Here is a 27,974-nt window from a genome sequence, read left to right as displayed (position 1 = left end):
TTATAAGGTACAATTTTTATGTAAAAACAAAACATTCAAACACATTGCACAGTAAATTCATACCTACATACCTACCATTCTACGTGTCAATTTAATACGACCGCAAAGGGTTGTTCAGTTGTTTGAAACTTATATTCATTCGTTTGATTGAAATTCCATCACCAGCAGTGATAGAACATTCTCGAAGACAAAAAGCGACGCTTATAGCAGTAGTACGAACTCATACAGAACTACAACGGTCGGAACAACTAGACATAGTTGTTATAGGTTCATTGTGATTATCACCCTTATTCTTTTTTACGGCCGTATTTGGCTTCCGTTCGACGAACTTGATTCGAGCAATTTCGTAAAATACAATCTTGTTTTCGTACGAATCCGTTCGAACAAGAGCTTTTTCGAACGTAAACATGTTGAAGTAATCAGATGCAAGACATCATGCATCACGCAAATTTCATGCAAGATTTCATGAAAGCAACGAGGGAAGTGTAACCCATACTGTGATCGTTCGTTAGTTGAGCTGGAAAATCGATACAATTATTGAGTTTTACTCGCTAACTGGACTGCAATATATCAAATTGAAGAAATCTATTATTGATACATAACAGCTTTGCAGCCCTGTTATAGATAAGTTCAGTTGAAGATACTCCAGTTAGCGAATGACTTCCGTACTATGAGGATGGCAGCGATATTATGTTAGCACTAATTGAGATCGGTGATGCGATGTAATGCATCACAAAAATGAAACAAAATGAAATATAAATAATCTTCATGACTCATATTCATAATTCTCAATGGCTCAATTTCTTCTGTGATGGATTGAGCAGTAGAAACAAAACGACTTGATCTCGAATTATCCGAAAAACGTAAATACTTATTTAACAAACGAACAGGATTTGCAAGAAAAAAGTGACGTTTGGTAGGCAGATGAAAAAACTCATTCGTACGAAAACTAGAATAGGCGTTCCGTTTGAATTGTTTAATTGTATGAAGTTCGAATGGATGGATTTGATTCGTACGGCAATAAGAATACAATTGGGGCATACATTCGAGCGTTTTCTATTCGTTTGAAAACAAAAATGAGGGTGATAGTCTGCAAACAAACAATATTTCACCGAAAAAGCTATTGCTCCCGATGGCTTAGAATAAGACTTATAATAAGAATAAGACAATGGAAAGAAATCACAATACCATAGCTATCCATAAAAATGAAAGTAACTGCATAATTTCATGTGTATTTTACCTCAAAATATCAAGAAATCGTAAGTATTTTCAACTCGTTTTTTTGTTTCTTCCCCATAAACATATTCAATGTAATCAATGGCGATATATTTTTTTTTTTGTTTAACGATTCATATGTACTCCATATGGTGAAACCCTGTTATGTGTCACACTGATATTCATTAATCATTTTCAGTGAAACAGTTGAACTTCCTGCCAGAAGCTAATTTTCTTTTTTTGCTCGTAACAAACCGTTTGACGGTTATGAGCACATATAACAAACGGCCCTCTTCAGGGCTACTATTTAGAGTTTCAAAAGAGTTAAAATAACAGATTTCTGAACAATGAACATTTAAAAAAAATTGTTCTGAACAATCACAGTCCTACATCAAACTTCTGTCCGTGCCCCTAGACTCAGACCCTTCTACTTTTATATGAGGGGCTCAAAATGAAAGAGGTGTAAGTGGTATCATCGATTTCTCTACATCGACTCTCTCATTTGATCATAACTTAACTGCAAACACACTCCCAGCTGTATTTGAGAATGTGGAAAATAGGTCAGAACCTTATCTATCGGATTCTATAGCATACTCAAATTGGAGCGTTTTTGTAGTTGAGTTATTAACTAAAGAAAAAGTTGATGAAGAAAAATCGATTAAATCACTTATTCCCCCTTCATTCTGAATCCTTCATATAGGAGGGTCGTTCAAAAAGTAAGTTTAAGTGCCCCAGCGCCATCTCATATGAAAAGTTGGAACTACAAAATCTTTACCATGTTATTTCACAACATTTCTGAGCAGCTTGCAAGAAACCTTGGTCGGATCGGACGCTTCGTTCGTGTTTTATTAAGTTTCAAAATGGAAGTGCCGCTTAAAAAAATGTTTTTGAACGACCCTCGTAATTAATTATGTCTTTCGGTATTAGTAATCAAGAAGCCTTAGAGGATTATTCTGGTCTAAAATCAAAAATAGAAGTATTTTATTTTTGGACAATTTTTCATAGCGTTGGGTGTAAAAAAGAAAACACATTATTTCTATATGAAATTGAAATTTTTATTCATCGTTCTGAATGAACATAGTCGTTATATTCTTGCAAATTATTATAACTATTATAACTACAGCACTCGAAAATTCCCATTGATTTATCGTCTTTCCAATTCATATTAGGAGAGAGCTTGATTACAAATATTTTTAAACCTGACTAAAACAATGTTATCAATTGTACTTTTCGAAATAATTTCTAACTATACCGGTAGTATCACACACCCTAGATCCTTGCATCCGCAATCGAGTTTGAGTTTTCATATATTCAAGAAATCGGCAGCCATCAACAGCTCGATCACAATATTATCTGAAATGGGAAATTCGGGGACCTCCTCCAGGCTGTTCATGTAGCGATGTTTAAATGCTAAGTATTCGCATATCTTTTCGAGTATTGTAGATGATATTTCCTTGAAATGGATGATATTTGTTTCGGTTTCGGAAAATTGACCCGGACCGGAGAGCATAGCTTGGATGGTGTCTGAGATGAAGGCATGCTTGCGCTTCACAATGAACTCTGCTCCCTCCGCTGAAACAAGTTTTATGAATTCCGATACTGGTCCCTTGCAGTCCAAAAGGGAATATTTTGATTCCGTGCATTTGTTCATTGTTGGTCAACTTGATTGTTTGATGATGATCGAGATGAATGTGCTGTGTTTCAGACAACGGTATCGTATTTTTATACGATCGCCAGGGTATACTTTAGCAGATGATCTTTACCTGCGACGAATTGATTATATAAGAAGCCTACGTTACATTTTTTACCCACTGGGGCATACAAAAACAAGAAAATATTTCTTCTCCTTAACACTCCTACACTCGTGCAAAAAATCGTAATTTGTGTACTCTGGATTGTGCGCGTCTCTCTGATATTGCTATTGTGTATTTTCAGGAGTTATTGGTTTTTATTCAAATGAAAGAATATCATTGAGTGAAAAAAACTCCAGAAGTAATAATTGTGATTGTTTCTGTGGTTCGAGATTTACTAACTTAAAAAGGAACAATCGATACTGTCTTCGTGGCGTAAGTATGTATGGGTTGATGGAATGGGATCTGGTATCCGCTGAATATAATCTGGTATAATTCAGAGTGCTACGTACAAGCAGAATTCAGAGTAGGCAGAACAGGGTGATTATATTAGTTTAACGCAAATCATTTGTTGTTCTCAATTGTTGACGAATATATACTGGTCAAGCTGCATTTGAAGAGCTCGGTCCAAGTCAGTTTTTCCCAGATAGTATATATCTATATATCTTTAATCCGCGCGGCGAATGACATGAGACTGCGAAGTTTCTTCTTTTTTTCTGGAAGCCACCTTATTTATAGCTCCTTTGAAGTCGTGTTATCGATTCGACTATCAAGAATCAATAACACAACTTCAAATCTCACCAAATGACAAACCATAACACGTTATTCGCCTGTGGGAACACCGTGGCTTGAACTATCTCACGTCATTCACCGCGAATAATAAAGGGGATAGTGAAATATTGGGCGCTCGTTAGGGCATCGTTCTATAGACATTGTGGTAAATACAACTTCTCCAATAGCCCTGTCATATCGTATCAAAAATTGATAAAAATCAAGGTTTATCAGCTGCAAAAATCCAAAACAAGTAAAGAGTAAGGTTTCCATCCATGTGACACCTCAAACGGTGCGAAATCGAATTCAAAAAACCAGGTTTTAAGGGTCGAGGGCACCTAAGGAACCATGACGATCAGAGGAAAACATTTGGAAAACGGCTCAACTCGACACAAGAAAACATTATACTGGATTCTGGATTCTCTTCTCTCGAAATTTTAATTTTTTAAAAGCGATTTAATTTTTTGTGCGCACGCATCAGTCACGTAAAAAAAATCAGTATAATAAGCCAATTGATGACTAGAAGGAGGTAATTTGTTCAGATGAGATGAAAATAACGTTATTTGAGTCTGATGTTATCGCGCACAAACAGAAAGTATTTGAAGTTAGCAGTCAAACATGGAGGAAGTAAATTATAAAAATCAGAAAGTTAGATTTTTTATTTAATCGAAAATTTTGGTCACCCTATTTTTGATAACATAAAAATTAGCGCTCTATTATATGTAACAACTTTGTCGAAGACAGTCTTTGTCTAGAGAATAACTGTCAAGCTATAAATGATAATTTCCACTTAAATGCATCTCCTAGACCATTGTGCATTGGGCAACGTAAATACATTCATTATAATTAATATTTCGTGTACATATATATATATATTAATATTTCGTGTACATATAAAAATGTAATGGTAGTGTTGCCATGAATCGGTCACCCTGGCGACTGTTAGCACACCACGTACTGGTCCTGCCGAAGAGCAGGTCACGTATATGACAGAAGGATAACGTTAGGAAATTATATTAAGAGAATGGAAAAGATGACCTAACAAAAGAAAAATATAAACAAAGTATTGATTGAATATGGTTGATTGTGCAACTTACACTTATTTCGATATACTTAAAACTAATCCTTAGAAGTAGCCTAACTAACATAAATTAGTGCTTATAATAAAACGGGATTGAACGTAAGTGGAACTTAAAAACAAACGACATCTTATGAAACTAAACATATATGTACATTTATAGTATATTAAACTTAACCTATTGTTACCGTGAGTAAACGAAGTACAAATCGAAGCCAACACTGAATTTGTAAGTTATAGGTAGTAATGAATTAAAAAATAACATAAAAAGATTAAACTGGAGAAATGTCCGCGCTTGAGAAGGGCACATAAAGTTACTGTCGGGTTTTTAAATAAGAGCGTTACAAAAGTTTTTTTTTAATAAAACAAAAACGGTTTTGGATATCAATGAAATTTGTTATTCATGTGAAAGATTATTTGATGCAATTTCACGTTAGATATTCGTTCGAATTTCATCAATCGTCGCTGGCTTGTTGGAATAGACCATAGACTTGACGTAGCTCATTCAAAGTAACGTGCCGGTCTTGATCATCACGGTAGAAGTACGGCCCAATGATGCCGCCGGATTATAAACCGCACCAAACCGTATTTTGCAATGCAATGGTGACTCAAGAAGTACGTGTGGATTGCTGCCTGACCAATAACGCATATTTTGCTTATTGACGAAGAAATTCAGCCAGCCTCATCGCTGAAAATGAGTTTTCGATGAAAATCCGGATCATTTTCAAGTTGTTGCTCAGCCCGATTCACGAACATACGACGCTTCTGGTGGTCATGCGGCTTCAGTTCTTGCGTCAATTTGATCTTGATATGCTATAAATTACAATCCCATAGTCTGTATATAGTTTAAATTTATGAAAATCGGAAGCATTCCCATTTCCTCGTACATTTGTTCTGTCCATTTGTGTGCTTTCCCGAACAGAGCTGTCAATAACGGGCAACCTATGCAGCTGCTAGAATAGAAACAACGAAGGGTGATAGCGAATAGAGAACATATGCGAAGTAAACTACACACTTGCATATTAAGTATGCTGTCACTAGCGTATAGCGTAAGTATTGGCGATCTAACGTACAAATCTACACCTAGACGGCGCTGCGGTAAAAGTGATGATGGTTTTAAATTTTGCAATGTTAGTTTATGGAAGGTTTGTAGTTCTTTCCATAACTCACAATGTTATTGTCGTAAAAGATTATTTGATTGCGCAATTTTATATATAACATGTTATTTTCTTACTCATTAATATAAAGAAAATAAATTGCGATATATGACCAATTAGTGCATTGTTCTCGCAAAAGCAAAAAGGATTGTTACTTCTCGAAATGACTCTACAGAACCACACAAGCCATTAAACCTTTCCAAGGCCCCCGGAACTTTTTACTAAAGAGTTATTCAAGAAATTTCGACGTATTCGCAAATAATAGCTGAAATGATAAACCAAAAAATTTAAAAAAAATATTGCGTAGTCCTAAGTCCCAAGCGGTCGTGTCTCGGATAAAAACCCCTCGAATTTTTTCACTAGACGCTCAATTGTTGATCTGGCAGGACGATTATGACGACCATAAATTGGACGCAGCGCTCTTAAAGTTGAGGCCATTGACTCCGAATTTCGGTAGTGAATATATCTCTCCATTATGAAATGGCAAACCTTACTGAAGAGAAATGTCAAGAGGCGTATGGCGTCGTTTGCTGCCCCTATCGAACTACTTTTGTAGCGTCCGTATTGAAATACCCGTTATATAGCAAATGCTTAGGATATATACAGGACAGGAATTTTTCATTCTGAACAAATTAATCGGATATGTTTTTATTTGAATTTCTATTATTATTATTATTCAAACTTTAGTCATTTTGTTCACTCCTAGTTCTGTAGCTTCTATTTCTACATCTTCAACAACTACGTAGATTTAATAATAAAATGATGATGGTCCCACCACATTCCCCTGCAAAGGTCTGAGCGAGACGAGTTATCTTATTGATAATAATTATATTACGGTATATAAATTTTTCCATCAACTAACCAGTGAGCAAATTAAATTTAACAAGAAAACGGACTGGTTATTTCGCAGACATAAATTACTAAAGTGCACCCGTGGCCGAGTGGTTCGCGTCCCACACTATCATGCCGGGTGTTCGGGTTCGATTCCCGTTCTGGTTGGGGGATTTTTCGTCAAAGAAAATTCTTCCGGCTTGCACTGTGGTCACGCGTATTCTAGAGCTTGCCACTCCAGAGTACATTCAAGGCGTGTTATTCGGCATAGAAATCTCAACCAAGTATTAATGAACGACGCTAGTTAATGAATACGTTGAGACGGCAAAAGTTCCACAGGGAACGTTAACGCCATTCAAGAAGAAGAAGATTACTAAACGAACGAACAATTTAATCCATTATCTAAACGTATTTATTCCATGGCATGTCGAGAGAATTTCCAACCCGGGAAGACCCTAGACCGATCGGGAATTGAACCCAATACCTATGTCAGTATTAGCCAAGAATTTACAAGGGAATTCCCGCTTTATCAGATCCCCGGTCACGGTACTATCGTTTCCGAGTTCGAGCAGCTGAGCATACCCAAGACTAATTCTAGCCGATACTTCAGGCCCATTACTTATCCCAAGGCATGTCAAGAAAGTTTGCAACCCGAAAAAATACTTGACCGATCAGGAATTGAACCCAATATACCTATGTCAGCATTAGCTCTGAATTTACAAAAGAATTCCCGCTTTACTAGATACCCGACAACGACCTACTAATGCGATCCTTTTCGAGACCAGACAGCTGAGCAAACCTAAGCCTAATTCCAGCCGATCATTCAGGCCCTACATTCAACCTAGGGTGTAACGTGTCAACCCGAATCTGCAATGAGATCTGCCACAACACAGAAAAATCTTGTTATAATTATCTGTTGAGAAGATGAATTTACAAGTATTTCGATCGAGCTATCCCTAGCCTCACTCCGGTTTCCACATTAAACCCCTTGGAATGCTTTTATTTTATTCGCGGAAAACTGCTTTTGCTTATGTTCTATCTCATGCTTTTCTATGTGTTTCAACACGCGCGGACTCAAACTATTGTTTAAATTAAGTGGAGGTCACGACTAATGGAGAATAAAAAATTCAAATTAAACAAACTTATAACGTACCATCATCATCATAGTAATAAGATAAGAACACAAATATCCGTTAAAACTTCGTCATCTTACATACTAACAATGGTTAATATTGATTTTATACCGGGTTAAAAATCTAAATCATATTTCAAAAACTCTTTACAAATACTACGGAACGTTCGAAGGCTAGTTGCTGTCTTTGTTTCATTGGGTAATGTGTTGTACAGTCGATATCCCGTTTAAAAAAGTGAGTTTTGGGTACACGACATTCGAAAATTCATGGTTCTGAGGCACTTGCTTGTCTTGTGTTATATCGATGCATATCTCTTCCATGCGTTATCGCGTTTTGTAGATAATTCGGTGTCATACCGTTAGTCATCTTATATATGAACGTAAGCGTACAATATTTAATACGCTGTCCCACTGACATCCATTGCAGGCATTCGAGCATAAATCTCCGTGGAGTTAGACGATCACATCTCAATATCAGGCGCATCGCCTTGTTTTGCAAAATTTGCATTCTTTGCATTTGCCTCTTATTTGTGAGAAATAGCACAGAGGTACAATAATCAAAATGTGGAGCAATGAGTGCCTTGTAGATCGTGATTTTACTTTCAAAGGTCAGGAATCGATTGATTCTACATAGCACTCCATATTTTTGAGCTGCCTTCTTTATAGTATAGTTTTTATGTTCGTCGAAGTGCAGCGTTTCGTCAAGAATAACGCCAAGATATTTAATCGATGATGCTCTCTCCACCATTTTCCCATCAATACTTATACTAAGACCTTCGTTTTCAAGATAACGTGTCGATACTACCATGTACTTTGTTTTATTTATGTTTAACTTGAGTTTTTTCCATTTCAACCTTTTTTCGTCTAAGTTTTGCAGTTCATGGTTCATTTTTATGTAGCAATCTTGCAATGTCTCAGCTTCAACGAATATTACAGTGTCATCAGCAAATAAGTTTACGTCACTGTCATTCAACACATGTTTGATGTCATTGATATAAAGCAAGAAAAGTAGCGGCCCCAGAACACTTCCTTGAGGCACACCCAGATTCACTGGTTCCGCCGACGATTTACTGTCCCTATAAACAGTGATTTGTGTTCGCCCTTTCAGGTAACTTTCAAACTAGTTCAATACAGGTCCAGTTACATTATAATTAGAAAGCAATTTTAATAATTCTATTGTTTCAAAAGCCCTTTTCAAATCAATAAATACTGCCAATACTACTTTTTTCGACTCTATGGCCTGTTTAGGAGATGGCCTGTAGATATCTTCAAATGCTTTGCTAAATCTCCAAGGTCCTGAAACATCATATTTGATGTATTATTCATGGCATATATTACTCATGAAAGTAAGATAAAGTGTTCTGGTGTCCGAAGTAATCTGAGTGAATTCAGGTGTTTCAGTTTGGTTTGTTAAATTCAACAATCAATAGCAAAACGTATTTCAAAAACAAAAAAAAAAGGATTTTGGTCGTAGTTGAATCTCGCTAGGTTATTTTTAACGACGGATTCCAGTGAGAGCGTGCGAATTCATCATTTTCAGTGGTTCGAGCTTCAATATTCCTGAACTGATTTAATCCCTTCTTTTCGCTTTGAGCTATGTATTTTCAATTCATTTGAAACATAACCTTTCAAAGGCAATGAATTCACGACAGTACACATTAAGTAACGCAACCTTCACGTTGTATTCAGAAATTGTCTTTAGTTCACGCAGCTAATTCGTGTGTATGTCTTTAATGCTGTTAATGCTGTAAAAACGGGTCCCACGAAGTGGTAATTTAGGTTTCGGGAATAGTAACAAGTCACACGGGGCCATATCTGAGAGTTGGATTAACGTGGGTTCAGAATTTGATCGTTCAAGCATGCCTTCGGCCACTTGATTGCGATGAAATTTTTGACGAAAATTGAGTTCTTTTGGCACTGGTCGTGTTGCGTCTTTTTTTAATGCCCAAAACATCAATCGAAATCATAATTTAATTCGCGGGCTAGCTATCTCAAACTTAAATGACGATTTCCGAGTACCATTCCTTTGATTTGGACGACGTTCCCATCAGTTAAGAGGTGGATGGCTGTTCTGAACGTGGCAAATCGTTCATCTCTTCTTGGCCGTCCTTGAATGCCTTATACTATTCATACACCCGTGTTTTCGACATAGTTGGGTCACCAAATGGATTCTGTAGCAATTTTAACGTTTCGGCACAAGGAATTTTGTTTGCAACACAAAATTTCACACAATATCTTTGTCCAATAGAATTATCCATAATATGTGTGACAGTGAAGCTAACTACTCGACCACGGGAGCACTCCGTTTATAACTTATTGGGTATAAATAAACAATCCACGACATCCAATACTCTATTAGAGGCGAATGAACTGAAAAGTTTAAAGTCTCTTTAATTCAACATCATCATCATCTAATACTCAGTCTCGCTCCAACTAGCGAGCAGTTAGTAGTCTCTCCTAAAGCTGATGTCATACACAACGGCTTTGCTCGATACAAAGTTCAAGAGCAAAATCACTTTGGAGGATCGAAAAAATTTTTTTGGAAACAATCAGTCAGTGAAATGAAACAAAATCTTTTGTCGCTTTTTTAACATTCAATGCGCTGAATCAGACTCAGATGCTGAAACTGTTAAAAATTTGTATACTGTAACATTTGGAAAGTGTAAATCTAGTACATTTGGGTTTCCTTGGAATAGAAACCACCCAATACCGAAACTTCTGCATGTTTGCATCCCCACTCAGGTAGAAGCGATAGAAATAAAAATAGTTTAGTCACTTGGCGATAATTTACTTCCTCCATGTTTGACTGCTGGCTTCAAATACTTTCTTTTTGTGTGCGATAACATCAGACTCAAATAACGCATTGAATGTTAAAATGGCGACAAGAGACTCTGTTTCATTTCACTGAGTGATTGTTTCCAAAAAAGATTTTTCCGATCCTCCAAAGTGATTTTGCTCTTGAACTTTGTATCGAGCAAAGCCGTTGTGTATGACATCAGCTTCAGGAGAGACTACTAACTGCTCGCTAGTTGGAGCGAGACTGAGTATTAGATGATGATGATGTTGAATTAAAGAGACTTTAAACTTTTCAGTTCATTCGCCTCTAATAGAGTATTGGATGTCGTGGATTGTTTATTTATACCCAATAAGTTATAAACAGAGTGCTCCCGTGGTCGAGTAGTTAGCGTCACTGTCACACATATTATGGATAATTCTATTGGACAAAGATATTGTGTGAAATTTTGTGTTGCAAACAAAATTCCTTGTGCCGAAACGTTAAAATTGCTACAGAATACATTTGGTGACCCAACTATGTCGAAAACACGGGTGTATGAATAGTATAAGGCATTCAAGGACGGCCAAGAAGAGATGAACGATTTGCCATTTTTTGTACTCGGAAATCGTCATTTAAGTTTGAGATAGCTAGCCCGCGAATTAAATTATGATTTCGATTGATGTTTTGGGCATTAAAAAAAGACGCAACACGACCAGTGCCAAAAGAACTCAATTTTCGTCAAAAATGTCATCGCAATCAAGTGGCTGAAGCCATGCTTGAACGATCAAATTCTGAACCCACGTTAATCCAACTCTCAGATATGGCCCCGTGTGACTTGTTCCTATTCCCGAAACTTAAATTACCGCTTCGTGGTGATTTAATACCGTTACTTAATGTGCACTATCCTGAAAATTCATTTCTTTTGAAAATTTTTTTTTTATCCAAAATATATATTTTTATTAAGGCTCATATGGCGTCAACCTGACGGGGCCGGGAGTTCAATATTTCGACAATGTTTGCCTTATAACTATGTTAGTAATATGTAACCGATTACTCGCGGTTGGCTCGAGGTTAGTATTACAAGTGTTTTCGTAATTGTGATGTTGCTGTCTCCAATGCTCTGTACCTGTGCCCGACACGGGATACTTCCTTTTGGGATGCAGCTGACCATTAATCAGCAACGCCCCCTAGTCTGTACCCCATATCTAGCGTGGTGCGTCTTCTCGACTCGAGGAATCCAGGATAGAATGGTCACTAGCCGGCGCAAACATCAGCTCGTGTAGAGTTGTCATGAGCGGTACAACCTTTGGCTCTTGTTGAATGATCAGTGGACTGCACAACCTTTGGCCCGTGTATCTGTAAAGAGTGTGTGTATGTATTGCCTCGACTAAGTAAAAGTTTATAGATCGGATAGGAGGGATATGAAACAGGGACACAACGAAGGAAACATCATTAAACGTTGACATCGGCGTTTCTGAGGAACAGGTATAGATGAAGCAGAAGATCAGGATCACGGCTCCTAAGATATCCCGGACGGCGATATCCGATTGTCTGCCTTTTGCTCTCAGTGCTCTAGAGAGCTGAGAGCGAGCAGCATGGAACCGGATACACGACCAGACAACATGCTCGATGTCGTGGTAGCCATCGCCACAATCACAAAGATTGTTTGCTGCGAGCCCAATGCGATAGAGATGCGCGTTTAGGTTGTAGTGATTGGACATAAGCCGAGATATCACGCGAATGAAATCACGACTTACATTCAATCCCTTAAACCAAGCTTTCGTCGAAACCTTAGGAATAATCGTGTGTAACCAGCGACCGAACTCATCTTCACTCCACATGCGCTGCCAACTAACGAGTGTGTCCTGACGAGGAATGTGAAAAAATTCATTATAGGCAATTTGCCTTTCAAAAAGTGTGCCTTCTGAAGCGCCCACCTTAGCTAGCGAGTCCGCTTTCTCATTCCCCGGAATCGAGCAATGAGAAGGAACCCATGCTAAGGTAATGTTGAATAATTTTTCATATTTATGTTTCAAATGAATTGAAAATACACAGCTCAAAGCGAAAAGAAGGGATTAAATCAGTTCAGGAAATATTGAAGCTCGAACCATTGAAAATGCTAAATTCGCACGCTCCCACTGGAATCCGTCGTTAAAAATAACCTAGAGAGATTCAACTACGACCAAAATCCATTTTTTTTTTGTTTTTGTATTACGTTTTGCTGTTGATTGTTGAATTGAACAAAACAAACTGAAACACCTGAATTCACTCGGATTACTTCGGACACCAGAACACTTTATCTTACTTTCATGAGTAATATATGCCAAGAATAACGCATCAAATATGATGTTTCAGGACCAGACTTTGGAGATTTAGCAAAGCATTTGAAGTTATCTACGTAGTTGTTGAAGATGTAGAAATAGAAGCTACAGAACTAGGAGTGAACAAAATGACTAAAGTTTGAATAATAATAATAATAGAAATTCAAATAAAAACATATCCGATTAATTTGTTCAGAATGAAAAATTCCTGTCCTGTCTATATCCTAATCATTTGCTATATAACGGGTATTCCAATACGGACGCTACAAAAGTAGATCGATAGAGGCAGCAAACGACGCCATACGCCTCTTGACATTTCTCTTCAGTAAGGTTTGCCATTTCATAATGGAGAGATATATTCACTACCGAAATTCGGAGTCAATGGCCTCAACTTTAAGAGCGCTGCGTCCAATTTATGGTCGTCATAATCGTCCTGCCAGATCAACAATTGAGCGTCTAGTGAAAAAATTCGAGGGGTTGTATCCGAGACACGACCGCTTGGGACGTAGGACTACGCAATATTTTTTTTAAATTTTTTGGTTTATCATTTCGGATATTATTTCCGAATACGTCGAAATTTCTTGAATAACTCTTTAGTAAAAAGTTCCGGGGGCCTTGGAAAGGTTTAATGGCTTGTGTGGTTCTGTAGAGTCATTTCGAGAAGTAACAATTCTTTCTTGCTTTTGCGAGAACAATGCACTAATTGGTCATATATCGCAATTTATTTTCTTTATATTAATGAGTAAGAAAATAACATCTTATATATAATATAAAATTGCGCAGAATTAATTTTCTTCCAAACTCATCGCAATCAAATAATCTTTTATGACAATAACATTGTGAGTTATGGAAAGAACTACTAACCTTCCATAAACTAACATTGCAAAATTTAAAACCATCATCACTTTTACCGCCGCGCCGTCTAGGTGTAGATTTGTACGTTAGATCGCCAATACTTATACGCTAGTGACAGCTTACTTAATATGCAAGGGTGGAGTTTACTTCGCATGTTCTCTTTTCGCTATCCCCTTTCGTTGTTTCTATTCTAGCGGCTGCATAAGCTGCCCGTTATTGACAGCTCTGTTCGGGAAAGCAAACAAATGGACAGAACAAATGTGTGGGGAAATAGGAATGCTTCCAATTTTCATCAAATTACACCATATACAGGCTATGGGATTGTAATGTATAGCATATCAAACAAACAAACAAACAAAAAAATCTATCCGATTCGATTGGTATGCAAACCATTAGAATTCGGTCGCAGCAAAAATAGTTATTAACACTTTGACGGCCATGAGTGCAGTACTGCAACGCGAAATCTTCCAAAGTTTCAAACGTTTGCGCTACAGCACACGTTTTACGTTAAAACTAATGTGTTTTTCGTTTCCTACTGGCCTGAATACATAGTAGGACACTTCGATCTCATAATTTGGAGTCACTGCTTGTAATGTAATAATATCAATCTACCAATCTACCAATTACAATTTATCACTGCCCGAAATGCTCCGAAAAGTTTTTATGCCTGGATTATTTTGAAAGAAGACATTATACGAGTTTAAAATAATGTTATAAAAAAAGTAAATTCGAAAAAATAAATTGTTTTATAATGATTTTTATCGATATTTTACTCGTTTACCTTGATCTGGGGCCGGGTAGTTTTTACCACTATATGGCAGATGGGGATGAAGTTTTACACTAGATGGGTTTCTGGGACCATCTGGTATATGAATCAACCATTGGACCCTCCAGATTTTTACGAACTTTTCGGTTAAAACACCTATTTCCGTCAAAGTGTTAATTCTAACTTTATTTCATAAAAACGTGACCTGTTTTCTGATTTGGCACCTATAATGTAAGACGTAGTCCTACGTCAAAAATTTCATTTCTTCGTTTTAAAAATGGCTAGTCATGAAACTTTACAATAAAAAAAATCTTCAGAAAATATGATAAAATAATGGATACTTCGCCGTTACGAAGTGGTATTCCAGTTTCAGTTTTCAGACTTTCTGATTTATCCACCTAATTGATACAAACAACTAGGTACATAAAATAAGTTGGATGGAAATAAATTAAATGCACGATAAACCAAATTGGATGGTTTCAAGAAGAGCAACTTTAAGATCTTGGAACATAAAACAACGAGCGTGAATGAAGCAAATAAAGATTTTTTTCTGAATAAAGAAATATGCATTTTTTATTATCTAATCTATAAGATACACCCGTAGAAACCCATTCTTCATTCCCATAGCTCGTCCTCGTCATCAACCATTGCTTCAGGTTGACGATTAACATCGTTGAGAACCTCGTCATCTCCCTCCGCTTGATTGTAATCATACTCGAAATCTTCTTCGCTACCGAATGGCGATTCATCCAGGGCACTCACATTGATAATATTGTCATCCGATATACGATAGGAAGCTCCCACCAAAATCGGCCTTAACTCCTCCAACGTTGTTTCAGTTTTAAGCGTCACGCGATCCACAACTGTCTGAAGAGGAATCAAATGCTCGCCCCGTTCGTAATCGTAGAACTCGTCATCACGAAATTTGAGTATTCGTATCTGATGCCCAGCATCGTCCAACAAACGTTGAGACCGTGTCCGTGGGTCCGGCTCTTCAACTGGATAATCTACAGTCAATAACAGCTTGTACTCATCGCAAGTCGGATCCAGCTGTTCGTCATCATAATTACCACTGTCATTACGGGCTCTGTTGACAGGCATATAACAATCAATGATTCTGGGCTGATCATCATCACCGTCCGCTTCATCGCTATCTACTTCAGGAGATTCAGGAGATTCTTCAAAGGCGTCCCGAAAAACTTCTGGATTTTCAATTTGGTCTGCTGCATTCGCCTCTTCCTGGTCTTCGCTACTCATCATCACTATCTCGCCCATTTCTTCATTGAAGTACATTTTCGAAAGTAATACTTCTGCCTGAGTGCAACCATTCGTAGCTGAGGTTGTACTTTGTTCCTCCTCGACGGGAGCCGAAGCACCTGGATCGTTCTCAGTCTGTTCATCTTTGGGAAAATTCAATCCTTCTAGGAAATCTTTTCTCACAAACACCGCCAGTTGGCTCACACAACCAATGTCCATTGATTCATTGGGTGGAGGCCCTATACCGAGGTATTTTACCGTGTAATCCGAAAAGCGTAGACAAATGTTTTGGCACCACTCCTGGAACTGTGCCCGAGTCCACTCGAACTTGTGGTCCTCATGTCGGAAACCACTCGGGAAGAGAGCATCGAACAGGACATTATACTCCGAATTCGGGGTACTGAACATGGCTACCTTCGGACGTATAAAACCGAACACATTCTGTGGAACTTCCTCGAGAACCGATGGGAAGAGATGCTCGATGCTGAAAAGATAGACAATAATTTTTATTAATTATTGCTTCAGATTAGTGCGACAACTCGAATGTGTAGGACAGTTTCTTCAAATTTAACTTTACATTCAATCAAGATTCAATTTGCTACTCCGCCGTTTCTCAAAAAATCAGGGGTTTATTGCAAGTTAAACATTAATGATTCAATTGTCTTCCGTCTCCCGAATCTACCAATCCCGCTAAAAAGACATCAAACACGATCCACGATTATTTTTACAATTCTTTCCACTTCTTCATATAGGGGAGCCGCGGGTAAGACGGACAGTGGGGGTATGATGGACAGGTGGTTGATTTGTATAGTTTCATTATCAATTTCAGATTTATGTTGATGGGAAACCCTTCTACATGCTATTCTATAATATTTAAACCATCCTATGACAATGAATGCTGATCAAAAGTGGAATAGAGAAACAAAAACCGAAAATCAAACATGATTCCGCGTGTGGATGTAACTTTTGCGGCTTCGATATTAAGCATTTTGAGTGGTTTAATTGCAAAAATGAATTCGTTGATGGTTATATTTCGGTTTGTGAGTTGACAGAGAAGCGTTATTAGGTATGTACGGAAAAGTCAATTCATTCGTCAGTGGTAAACTTGAATTATTGAAATAATTGCACATTTGAAATGGACAGTCATATCCATAATCACATCCAATGCATGATGGAAAGTGAAGGGTAGAAGGGATTGAACTCTTTTTTATATTGCTTTCTCTTTTTGTTCTATTTCAGTTACTGGACGCACAAACACTGGGAGAGAGTGAAATTATTTCTCTCATTAGCGATAAACCTCTACGCTTCGTATATTATGAACCTGTCCATATACCCCCCACTACATGTCCATTCTACCCGCACCGATAAAAATGTTGTACTTTTCGGCTTGTTTTAATTTCAGTAAAAAAACATGGAAAAACACATTTTTATAAAACATTTGGCCAGTTATTTCGAAAACCAGTATATTGAACTGTAAGAAACTGCTTTTAATTTTTTGAAAACATGAGTTTCCAAAGATACAATTGACAGACCATTGACCAAAATAAGTGATAACCAGAAAAGCAGAGTTTTAAGTACGGATTTCATTTTGTTTTTTTTTTGCATCTGAATCATCACCATGGTTTTGATGTTTTGAAATCGTTTGCGAAAGCACTTCAGTACCAACAAAATCATCAAATACTTCTATTCCTAAGACTTAGCACCATAGTAAACTGAAGAAGAACTGGAGCGATCGATCGAAAATTCTCCGTTCAATGTGATGAAATGAAGTTAGAATTGTTTCTTCGAACACCATATTTACTAGATCAAACCACCAGCAATTATAATCTTTTTCTTAACCTTGAAAAACTAGAAGTTATATTTGTGATATAGTTTAACTTTTCCAGTGAAATGATTATCATGCTACTTTGTTCAGGCCCGGAAAGGAATTATTTATTACTTCTTCCAAATAATACGGTTTCTTCGATATGGTGAAATATTATCTACACCATATCAAATCAATATCGTGTTCTCCGCTATCGAATCCATAGCCACTTTTTGTACACAATCGGTATTATCATCGATACTTTGCTTTTCGGTAAAGACTCCGTTCAGTCCGGCGGCATGAAAGAAATGGGATTGGGAGAGAAGTGTTAGAGGCGAATGAACTGGAAAGTTGAAAGCCTCTTTAGAACAAAGAAGAAGAAGAAAAGAAGAGCATAGTTCTTAGGGGCTATCCACATACCACGTGGACAACTTTAGGGGAGGTAGGGGTTACGAAAATGTCCACGGTGGGGGGGGAGGGGATTTAGATAATGTCCACGTGGACACGTGAAGTATATTTTTAAGCAAAACATTCATATTTATAGTCAAAATTCAATGAGATCTGCTCTATATTTACAAGATATTTTGAACTTTACGCCCACCCTGAATACTCTGTACTGAAAAATAAATAGATTGAGTTGCCTGAGAGTGCTACCCGGTCAGACATCCATATTTTTTCATATGGCTGGACTTCTTTCCGGAGATGTATATTCTGAAAGAAACGCGCATGAACTGGCATCGATCAATTTATTCCAATCGGTAATAGAGGACCATGTATTCCGTCAGGATAAAGACAAAAAAGAATTTTGTAATTTTTGTAGTATGAAAAATCACGACTTATGTGCAGGTTTCGATTCAGCTTCTGCTCTTCATGACAAAACGTATTCGTATTTATTTTCCGAGAGCTCCCAGCTTCTTGCATGAGTGCACGGGTCGTTTCTGTGGAGATCTGTTTCTTGCAATGATGTTCTTCTTTATTGATATCTGGTAATTTTTGTAATACGCTTCTAGTGACTTGCAAGGTTGCAACCGACTCACGATTCGTTTCATGACTTGACTTGGATGGCACTAACGTTCCCAGTGGAACTTTAGGCTTCTCAACATAGGTATTACTTGCGTCATTTTTATTAGTACATAGTAGTTATTTGAGATTTCTATGCCGAAGAACACGCCTTGAATGTATTCAGGAGTGTAAAGCTCTAGAATACGCGTAACCTCAGTGTAAATCGAACTCGCACCCCCAGCATGATAATTACCCCAATTCTGTATTTCGCCGGATTTGCATTTTGTTCGAAACCATCATTTCGTTCGAATTATAATTTCGTTTTCTCTATCTCGAATGTTTTGCCCATTTATTTTTCGAAGAGAAGCAGATCGAACGAAATGCAAAAACAACTCGAACGGAATACAGCATGAAATTCTATCAAGTCGTTCGAAATATTTCGAATCGATCGGAATACAGAATAGAGGTGAATGTGTAACGCTAGCCACTCGGCCACGGGAGCACAAAAATACATATTTATAGCAAATTGTGAACAGCAAATCATTCACAATAAGGTTGAGTTAAACAAATATTGGGCAAGTGAATATAACCCCGAAGCAGGTTTTCTGGGTCTGGTAGGACTGGAAGAAAATTTGCATTATGAGTTTCTACCATGCAACTAGTCTCGGTGAATTCCAACAAGTACTGTTCGCAGCTGGACGTATTAGAATCAACGATCTAGAACGCTTCAAGAGCGCTTCTAAAACTACACCCGCCTTATTCACCAGATATTGATTATCAACTGTTAGGCGGCTCGCACACCGCAGCAATAAGCAACTAGCAAACTGCAGTACACAATATGCAACAGGAAACATATTTTGTTGTTCTTCGCATACCAGAGCAATAAAAACCCCTGACATTATGCAAACAATCGCCTTAATGTACGAAACTTGTCAAAATATGAGCGATAAGTTGCTATTCAACCGACACGCCGTGTTGCTAGCGACATGTGTTGCTCTGTAAAGGCGACAGCGATATCGTATTGCGTCGGTGTGCGAGATCAACAAAGATTAAATGGAAAAATCCATTGGTGATAATATTGCTTATTGCATGTTGACAGTTGCTAGTTGCTCATTGCTCCGGTGTGCGAGCCGCCTTAAGATCTCTGTAAGACGAGAAAATATTAGGCTGTCAAAAAAGTCCTGCGGTATTTTTTTTGAATTTTCATTTGTTCATAAAATTAGTTACAATCATCTGTTTTAAGTCAAATATGCGCCGTTTTGTTCGATGACTTGTTCCCAACGAGATGCCAACTTCATAATACCCCTGTTATAGAAGCTCGCTTGCTTATTGGCAAAAAACTCGGATAGCCAATTTTCACAGGCCTCTTTTGTGGTTAACTTCTGACTACCTAGCTCGTTCGCCATGGACAAAAACAGGTGGTAGTCACTTGGTGCAAGGTCCGGACTATACGGCGGATGCAAAAGAACCTCCCATCCGAGCTCCCGGAGCTTCTGGCGCGTCACCAAAGAAGTGTGTGGCCTGGCGTTGTCCTGATGGAAGACAATGCGGCCTCTGTTTATCAAAGATGGCCTCTTCTTCATGAGTGCTACCTTCAAGCGGTCCAGTTGTTGGCAGTACAGGTCCGAATTGAGCGTTTGGCCATAGGGAAGCAGCTCATAATAGATTATTCCTTGACAATCCCACCAAACACACAGCAGAACCTTCCTGGCCGTTAATGAGGGCTTGGCCACCGTCTGAGCCGCTTCAGCGGGCTTCGACCACGACCGTTTGCGCTTCGCGTTGTCGTAAGTGACCCACCTTTCACCGCCAGTCACCATCCGCTTCAGAAACGGGTCGATTTTGTTGCGATACAGCAGCGATTCACATGCGTCGATACGGTCAAAGATGTTTTTTTGCGTCAACGTGTGTGGCACCCATACATCGAGCTTCTTTGTGAATCCAAGCTTCTTCAAATGGTTAATAACGGTTTGATGACTTATCCCCAGCTCTTGGCCGATGCTACGGCTGCGACTATGCCGGTCTTTCTCGGCAAATTCAGCGATTTTGTCGCAATTTTCGACGACAGGCCTTCCGGAGCGTGGCGCATCTTCGACGACCTCTACACCAGAACGAAAACGTTGAAACCATCGTTGTGCGGTGGAAATGGAAACTGTATCGGGTCCATAAACTGCACAAATTTTATTGACAGCTTGAGATGCATTTTTGCCTTTGTCATAGTAGTACTGTAAAATATGTCGGATTTTCTCTTTATTTTGCTCCATATTTGCGACACTATAACTCACGAACGACTTAACCAAACAAAACACTGTCAAGGACTATATTACCTTTCCAACAAGCTATAGTATGATTCGATACAATGAATACAACTAGAACTACGCGCTTACAACGACACCTCGCGGAAATACCGCAGGACTTTTTTGACAGTCTAATATTTCGCAATCCGCGACCATGAATGTACATGAATAGATTCTGAGACATATTACGTTCATATTGGAATTTAAAAAAATTAAATGGAAATTTTGACTTGGTTTTATTTGATTACTTGAAACCCGTAGTCCTGACCTCGACTGAAATACTATGATATTACCGCTAAAATTGATTATTATAATATAAAATCATTATTTGACATAACCTTCCTTGAAAATTTTTCAACACTCGAAAATTAATATAATTTTAAATTACATAGAATACATATTTGATACGGAGAAGTAAATTTTAATTAACAATTTTTATTTTCAAAGTGTGTTCAATCCACCAATTCATTGTCATTATCCCTTCCCAGTAACGAAGCACAAAGTTTAATGCAGTCAATACAAATAACGTTTTTTCCTTTGACAGTTCGGGTGTGTTGAACGATCCAAAACTAGCAATACATTACAATATTTAGACGATTTGAACAGCACGATGATATCAACGTCGGTGAATTAAAAGCATATCGTTACTAATAAGGCTATTAATTCTATTAAGAAAACATGTAATAGAAAATTGAAACAAACTTGAAATTCGATTTAAGCGAAAAATATAGGATTCTCTTCATTTTCTTCCAAAAAATGGAGAAATGTCCACGTGGACAACAGAGGGATGTCCACGCTTGTCCACGGTGGGGGAGGGGGGTGACTAAAATCATGCTTTTTCTGTCCACGTGGTATGTGGACAGCCCCTTAGGCGAGTGAGCGAGAGCATCCTCATGTCACTTCGCAATCACAACTAAAAGGATTTCCGAGCGGGCACCGGCTTATATACTGATTTGTTTGATTTCAATAGCCTGTTTACAAAGCAATATTTAAGCTATTGAAACAAGTTTTCGGGTCAATAATCACCAAGCTTATAACTCTTGGAAATTTTACCTTTCGAAAGAAGTGATTATCATACCACTCCGTTCAACCGGCAAAGAGGTATTAATGTTCAAAACCTTGCACTCCAAGTGTAACGCTCTCGTTTTCGAAACATTGAACTTACACCCCGGTACAGAAATGAGAGACGTAGTACTACGTCAAAATGATTCGTTGACGAATCGGACTATCAAAATGATAAGGCTGCGTCAGAGAACCGTTGTGAGAAATATAGCACTCGGAATGATTCCTTTGCCGGGTTGTCATTGTTTCGAAAAAACTCAAAATTTTGAATAAACATTATTCTTCTTTGTTCATTCCATAGAGGTATTACACTCGAAAGATAATTCGCGTTTGTTAAGTGATTGGTGGTATTATTATTTTGAATAAACATTATTCTTCTTTGTTCATTTCATAGAGGTATTACACTCGAAAGTTGATTCGCGTTTGTTTAGTGATTGGTGGTATTATTTAGTAAGAAATTTCACCATGGAAATAATCATGTGAAAGAATCATTCTTGGTTTTATTTTTGTTTTGGATGAGAGAAAGGTTGCTGATACAAGTGAAGCAGGGTTGCCACATTTAATTCTGTAAAATTAAAAAAAAACTGGATATCTGTATTTTTAGCAAAAAAATCTGTATTGAAAAATTAAGGAAAAAAATGAAAATAAAGGTATATTCATTTTTCTTATTTATTGGTGGTTAAAGTCGTATCAATTCATCAAAATAAATCATAATCCTCTGAATTGTATGATGTTTATACATGGTTTTGTTGAACTCAAATTTTTCATCGATTTCATCCATGGAGTTCCTCCTTGACCTCCTTGTCATAGTTCTTCGCTTTCAAAACAGAGTCTATAATTGTGATTGCCAACCAATTTCCGGACTTTGTTTTGTTGGTATTGTAAAGCGAAATATTCGCTCAACATACGCTGGTGAATATTTTCAAAAAATGTCTTACAACCGACAATAGCAATGGATACAGAATTATCATTTCAAATTCATGCATTTTTGCATGCTGATAAAAAATTTCAGCCCAATCGGTCGATTAGATCCTAAGATATCGATACCACCAGCTGAAAAAACATGGTTTCGAGAAAAACGCATTTAAAAAATTCGTACATCAATACTATATCCCTTGAGGTGACCTCATACTTTTGGATATAACTTTCCAATGAAATTAAATATCGAAAAATCCATTTAGGACAACATTTCAGAGGGCATAAGCTTCCCAAAAATGCAAAAAATAATAATTCCATCTTTTTGACCTTCCAGACCGGAGTTCCCCCTTAAGAACCCCACCCGTAATGAATGAGCGATTTCGTTTCGACAACACCAGTAACTGCTCCTGCATTCGTGATTGCATCGTATACGATTCTCTGTGTCATACTACCTGGGGTTGGTTTACTATCAAACCCTTTTCGTTGATAGAAAATCCTTTCTCCAATGATGCCTTACCATGCGATAGAATTAGAGCTTTTTTCACATACAACGTCAAATTTGGAAGCTCCTTCTTCGACTGAGCGATAAGTTCCATCCAAAAATTGTCCAGTCCTTGAACTTTTCTTTGATATGCAGATAATATGATTTCAGCAGAAGGCGTTGAACACGATTGTCCATACTCATTATTTATTTTATCTGCACAAGCACCAGGCAAATGTTGTTTATCGACGAATACTTCCAAGCATTACTCTATCTGTTTCTTCGCTATATCTGGAAAGTTGAAAATCACATCCGGTTTAATACACGTTAACTAACGAGCGATGGGATATCTCAAAGATGATCGTATGAACAATTACTTTAAAAATTCGCTTTAAAACTCACGACAGCTAGTACGAAATATTAGGACATCTTCATCGGAAATTTTGGCGGATCCCTTGCTGTTTTGATTGCGGATTTCGTTGCAAATCCAATTTCAATTTTTGCAGTTTTGGAGATGATGATTAACTTACCTAAAATAACTGGAAAGTTCTAAACTACACTACACGCACCAGAGTTCTGCTATGAAGAAAAATTTCTAAATGTTTTCAACCAAATTTTTAACGGGACCCACAAGAAGAAAACTGATTTGAAGAAATGCACTCCAGACTGGCTCGAATGGCCCGACAGAGGCTTCGGAAAGGAGTCTCAAAGCGTCGTATTGCGGCAGACCTCGATATTTCTGAATCAGCTCTGAGGAAGAGGCAGAACTGGCAGGAAGAGATTGGGATTCTAGCTTCATGAGGAACCATTGTCTGTCTCTTCGAACCCCACAACAGCGCTCCAAGGCAAAGCGTCGGAATCCTCAGAACCGAATCCAAGATAAGGAAGAAAAATAAACAATTGTTTAAAAATAGTTCAAAATGAATTTAAAATTTGAAATATTTTTATCTCACCATGAATTCAATTCAATAACGGTTATGTTTCGTTTATGTTTATGTTTTCACAATGAACTTTAAATAAATATTGTTTTTTTTTCAACAATGAGTTTCAAGTAAATCAAGTGAAGCTAACTATGTATTTATAAACTTGATCTATATTAATAAAAATGATTTGGTGTCCGTTCCTCACGATTTAACTCAAGAACGGAGCAACGGATTTAAACAGTCAGTATCAGGATTGATGCGTCTTAGTCTGCATCAGGTTTATATGTCAAAAAAGAAATTATATACCGCGAGTATAGATTATGTATTATTATTATAGAATAAATTTCTGTGGGAACTTGAGTGTTCGAAATGACTCATATCAATATATCAATTTTGGGCGGGACGAAGTTCGTCGGGTCAGCTAGTTTGTTAATAAAAAAGAATTCTGTTTCAAATGTTGAGCATTTCCAGATATCTTATATTGTCAGTCTCTTCCCTCCCAAAAAATTCCACGTGGTATGTTCGACCATAAATCCCCCATAAAACATCATACAGCACCCCTCTCCTCCCCACTGGATGGTGCCTACACACTCTGGTAATGACGCTTCTTCCGCTAGTAATGAGAAAGCGTTTATTTTTGTTACAAGTTACCTTGGAAGTACAATTCAATAAGTGTGTACTTTTGCCCCATACGGTGCGCACCTTTGCCCCCACTATGGGGCAAAAGTACGCATTTGTCATTTTGTATCAAAATACGTTTTTGTCAACAAACAAAAATCTAGAAATTCTTGTACTACGTTATGAAGGTAATATATATAGTAACAATTTGGTAAGCAAACTGAATTTTATTTGCTTTTAATTCAAGAGTTATTGGACGACTGCAGTTAGGTGCGCACCTTTGCCCGCACTACTCTACTGCTGTGCTATCCATGAAACATTGAATTACTTTCTTCAACAGAGCAGGATTTTTTGGAGAAAAAAAATCACTTTGCTTAGAAGGTCGTAACAGGTCGTAACGCACTAGAACACATACAGTAACATTTTAGAGCGCCACAAAAAAAAACACTGAACGACAAAATCCCGATTTCGTGAAGCAATTCCCGACTTTTTCCCGATGGATATTGATTCCCAACTTTTTCTCGCTTTTCTCGAATGTAGTAGGTCTTCTGTCCTACATACGACGGATTTCGCGCCAACTCTCCTATGGGATTGGCATGACTTAATGACACTTTCTGGACGTGAAGACCTTACCTAATTAAGCAACTTGGCATACTTAGTTTTACGAAAATTTATCTAGACTAACATAAAAGTTTCAGGAAAATAATTGAATAAAAAAAAATACTGAAAAAAATTGATTTCAAAAACTAAAAGTCGATTGGTCATCACAGATTTTGATGATATGGTAGATAAATTGTTGTCCTCATCTATACGTGGTTTTTTTTTTCTTTGGAACACATCTATTGTTCTAAATCACTGCCATACAAGTTTCACAAATTCGCATTGTATCATCCAACGGATGGGTATATCCCGGTAAATGTTTTTTCTCGATTACTGTTGATGCTAACCGACGTTGTTTACAATGGTTACACTTGGGGAAAGGGTTAATCCCGTACAACATCTAGTCTCACTCGTAGTGTACTTGCATAATATAGGGCGCTGGAACGCTCAGTAGAGTAGTGAAATCATTTGATGTGTGACGCATAAAATAATACGGGAGGTGGTTAATACCAGCACTGCATTTGCAATCCTTGCAAATCCTGGAGATCACGGCTTGACTAATGTTGTTAAATAATGTCACACTTTTCTTTGTTGAATTCTGATGATTACGCAGAAATGAAATAATGCTATTTCTTTTTCGCCACTTTACATTTGCTGCCGGTCACGACTGGTAATTTTCAAACAACTGCATTTTATTCATTCTTTAGGTATCTATACAATCCATTTATTATTATCATATCTACAGTGACCTACAGTGACTCTTCATAGATACCTAAATCTACAACAACTATTCGATAACTGATCGACCGATCAAGAAATTTTTGGCAGATGGCTATTGTTGAGAGCTGTCGTTGCTCTCTGAATTGAAACATATTGTATCTGACTACAAAAACAAGCTGAAAACTGTACTATAGCATCCAAGGGTCATCATCAATCCATTTCTACCTGTTATTGATTTTTTTCTATAACTGTACAGTTTCTATGGTGGTTAGACACTCCACCACCCTCTCTAAGGGGGGGCTGTCATACAAATGAAACACAAATTTCTACATTACTAGAGAATTAATCAAGCGAATGCAACCAAATTAGGCATCTGGAGGTTTTAGGGTGCAATAAATGTTTCTATGGTGGTTAGATACTCCTCCCCCTCTCTTAGGGGATGATACAAATGAAACACAAATTTCTGCATTACTCGAGAATTATTCAAGCAAATGAAAACAAATTAGGCATCTGAAGGTTTTAGGGTGCAATAAATGTTTCTATGGTGGTTAGACACTTCACCCGCCTCTCCAGGGGAGAATTAATCAAGCAAACGAAACCAAAGTTGGCATGTGGAGGTTTTAGGGCGCAATAAAACATCCAATGGTGGTTAGGTACTCCTACTTCCTCTCTTAGAGGCGGTTTTTGTCTGCCATACAAATGAAAGACAAATTTCTGCAGGAGTCGAAAACTAATGCGAAGGTTTTAAGGGATACAAAACGTTTCTATGGCGAAAAGACACTCCTCCCGTCTCTCTGAAGGGGGAGGGGGGCTGCCATACGAATGAAGCATACATTTCCGCATAATTAAAGAACTAATCAAGCAAAGCAAACGGAATTAAATTTGGTAAATTTGGTAAGAGGGGAACTAGTCTGTCTTTATTCTATCATATTTTCTGTATAAAACATTTATTCCATGTAACGGAGAAACATGTTATTTGCAAGTGGTTGAAAAATCTTAAACGAGAATTGTGTCTGAAAATAATCTGATATTATAATGTTGAGTTTTGTTAGAAATACTAGGAATTATAGTAAAAGCTAAATTCAACGGGGTCGAATAGAAGATCATTCAATGAACAGTTCTACGATTGGACTCATGAACTTGCGCTTAGTAAGAAAACGTGAATGTTTGAAGGTATTGATAATAAAAAACAAATTTTTGGCGGTACAAAGTTTGACGGGTCAGCTAGTAATTAATAATAAAATATAATTAAATCCAAAAGAGCTTCGAGCAATGTATTGTTGGAATTTGTTAATGGGAAGGGCTCTGATTGAATCAGATCGCCATATTACGAGAATAGGACCTCATTGAAATCGAGCACCTTGACAAAATTACGTAACATATAGCGTAGTGGAACTAATTCCGAACGAATCATCATGCTGACAACTTGCTCGGTTTATACAGGTGTTTTACCCAAAAAAAAAGAACTTACGTTCTCGTCGTCCAGTCACTGAACCCTCAAAAACAATAATCAATTTAATCAACTTACAGTTCGATGCCGATGACAACATCAGTGCCTTCCAAGCACTCATGCGGTTGGGCAACACTTCCGCGCCACACCTCAACACGAAACTCGTGCGGCCTCCGTTTTGTGTAATCTCCAAATTGTGGTTGAATACTGTACATCCATTCGGTGAGCAAATCCTCGTCCATATCCACCTTGATAAAGTAAAACGGAACCATCATATTTTAGTTGAACACAAAAAAAAATAAATAACAC

At 37.6% G+C, this 27,974-nt stretch overlaps 2 protein-coding genes across 2 annotated transcripts in view; both read right to left on the bottom strand.

Moving 5' to 3' along the window:
• Nucleotides 1-2,518: 2,518 nt before the first annotated feature.
• On the bottom strand, nt 2,519-2,866 carry LOC129766830 (elongin-C-like). The gene has a single exon (XM_055767429.1). The coding sequence runs from the start codon at nt 2,864-2,866 to the stop codon at nt 2,519-2,521; it is 348 nt and encodes a 115-aa protein (XP_055623404.1).
• Nucleotides 2,867-15,004: 12,138 nt separating this feature from the next.
• LOC129768117 (uncharacterized) overlaps nt 15,005-27,974 on the bottom strand; it is a 40,990-nt gene continuing 28,020 nt past the window's right edge. The window contains exons 3-4 of the mRNA XM_055769549.1: nt 27,744-27,913; nt 15,005-16,274 (exon numbers count right to left, since the gene is read on the bottom strand). Of these exons, the coding sequence (XP_055625524.1) occupies nt 15,149-16,274; nt 27,744-27,913 (1,296 nt within the window). The 3' untranslated portion in view covers nt 15,005-15,148. The remainder of the gene's footprint in view (nt 16,275-27,743; nt 27,914-27,974) is intronic.

Source organism: Toxorhynchites rutilus, chromosome 2, assembly GCF_029784135.1.
Source record: "Toxorhynchites rutilus septentrionalis strain SRP chromosome 2, ASM2978413v1, whole genome shotgun sequence".
NCBI classification, from domain to species: Eukaryota; Metazoa; Arthropoda; class Insecta; order Diptera; family Culicidae; genus Toxorhynchites; species Toxorhynchites rutilus.
Note: the sequence above shows the minus strand (reverse complement) of the source record. Positions and strands in the feature narration are given on the sequence as shown.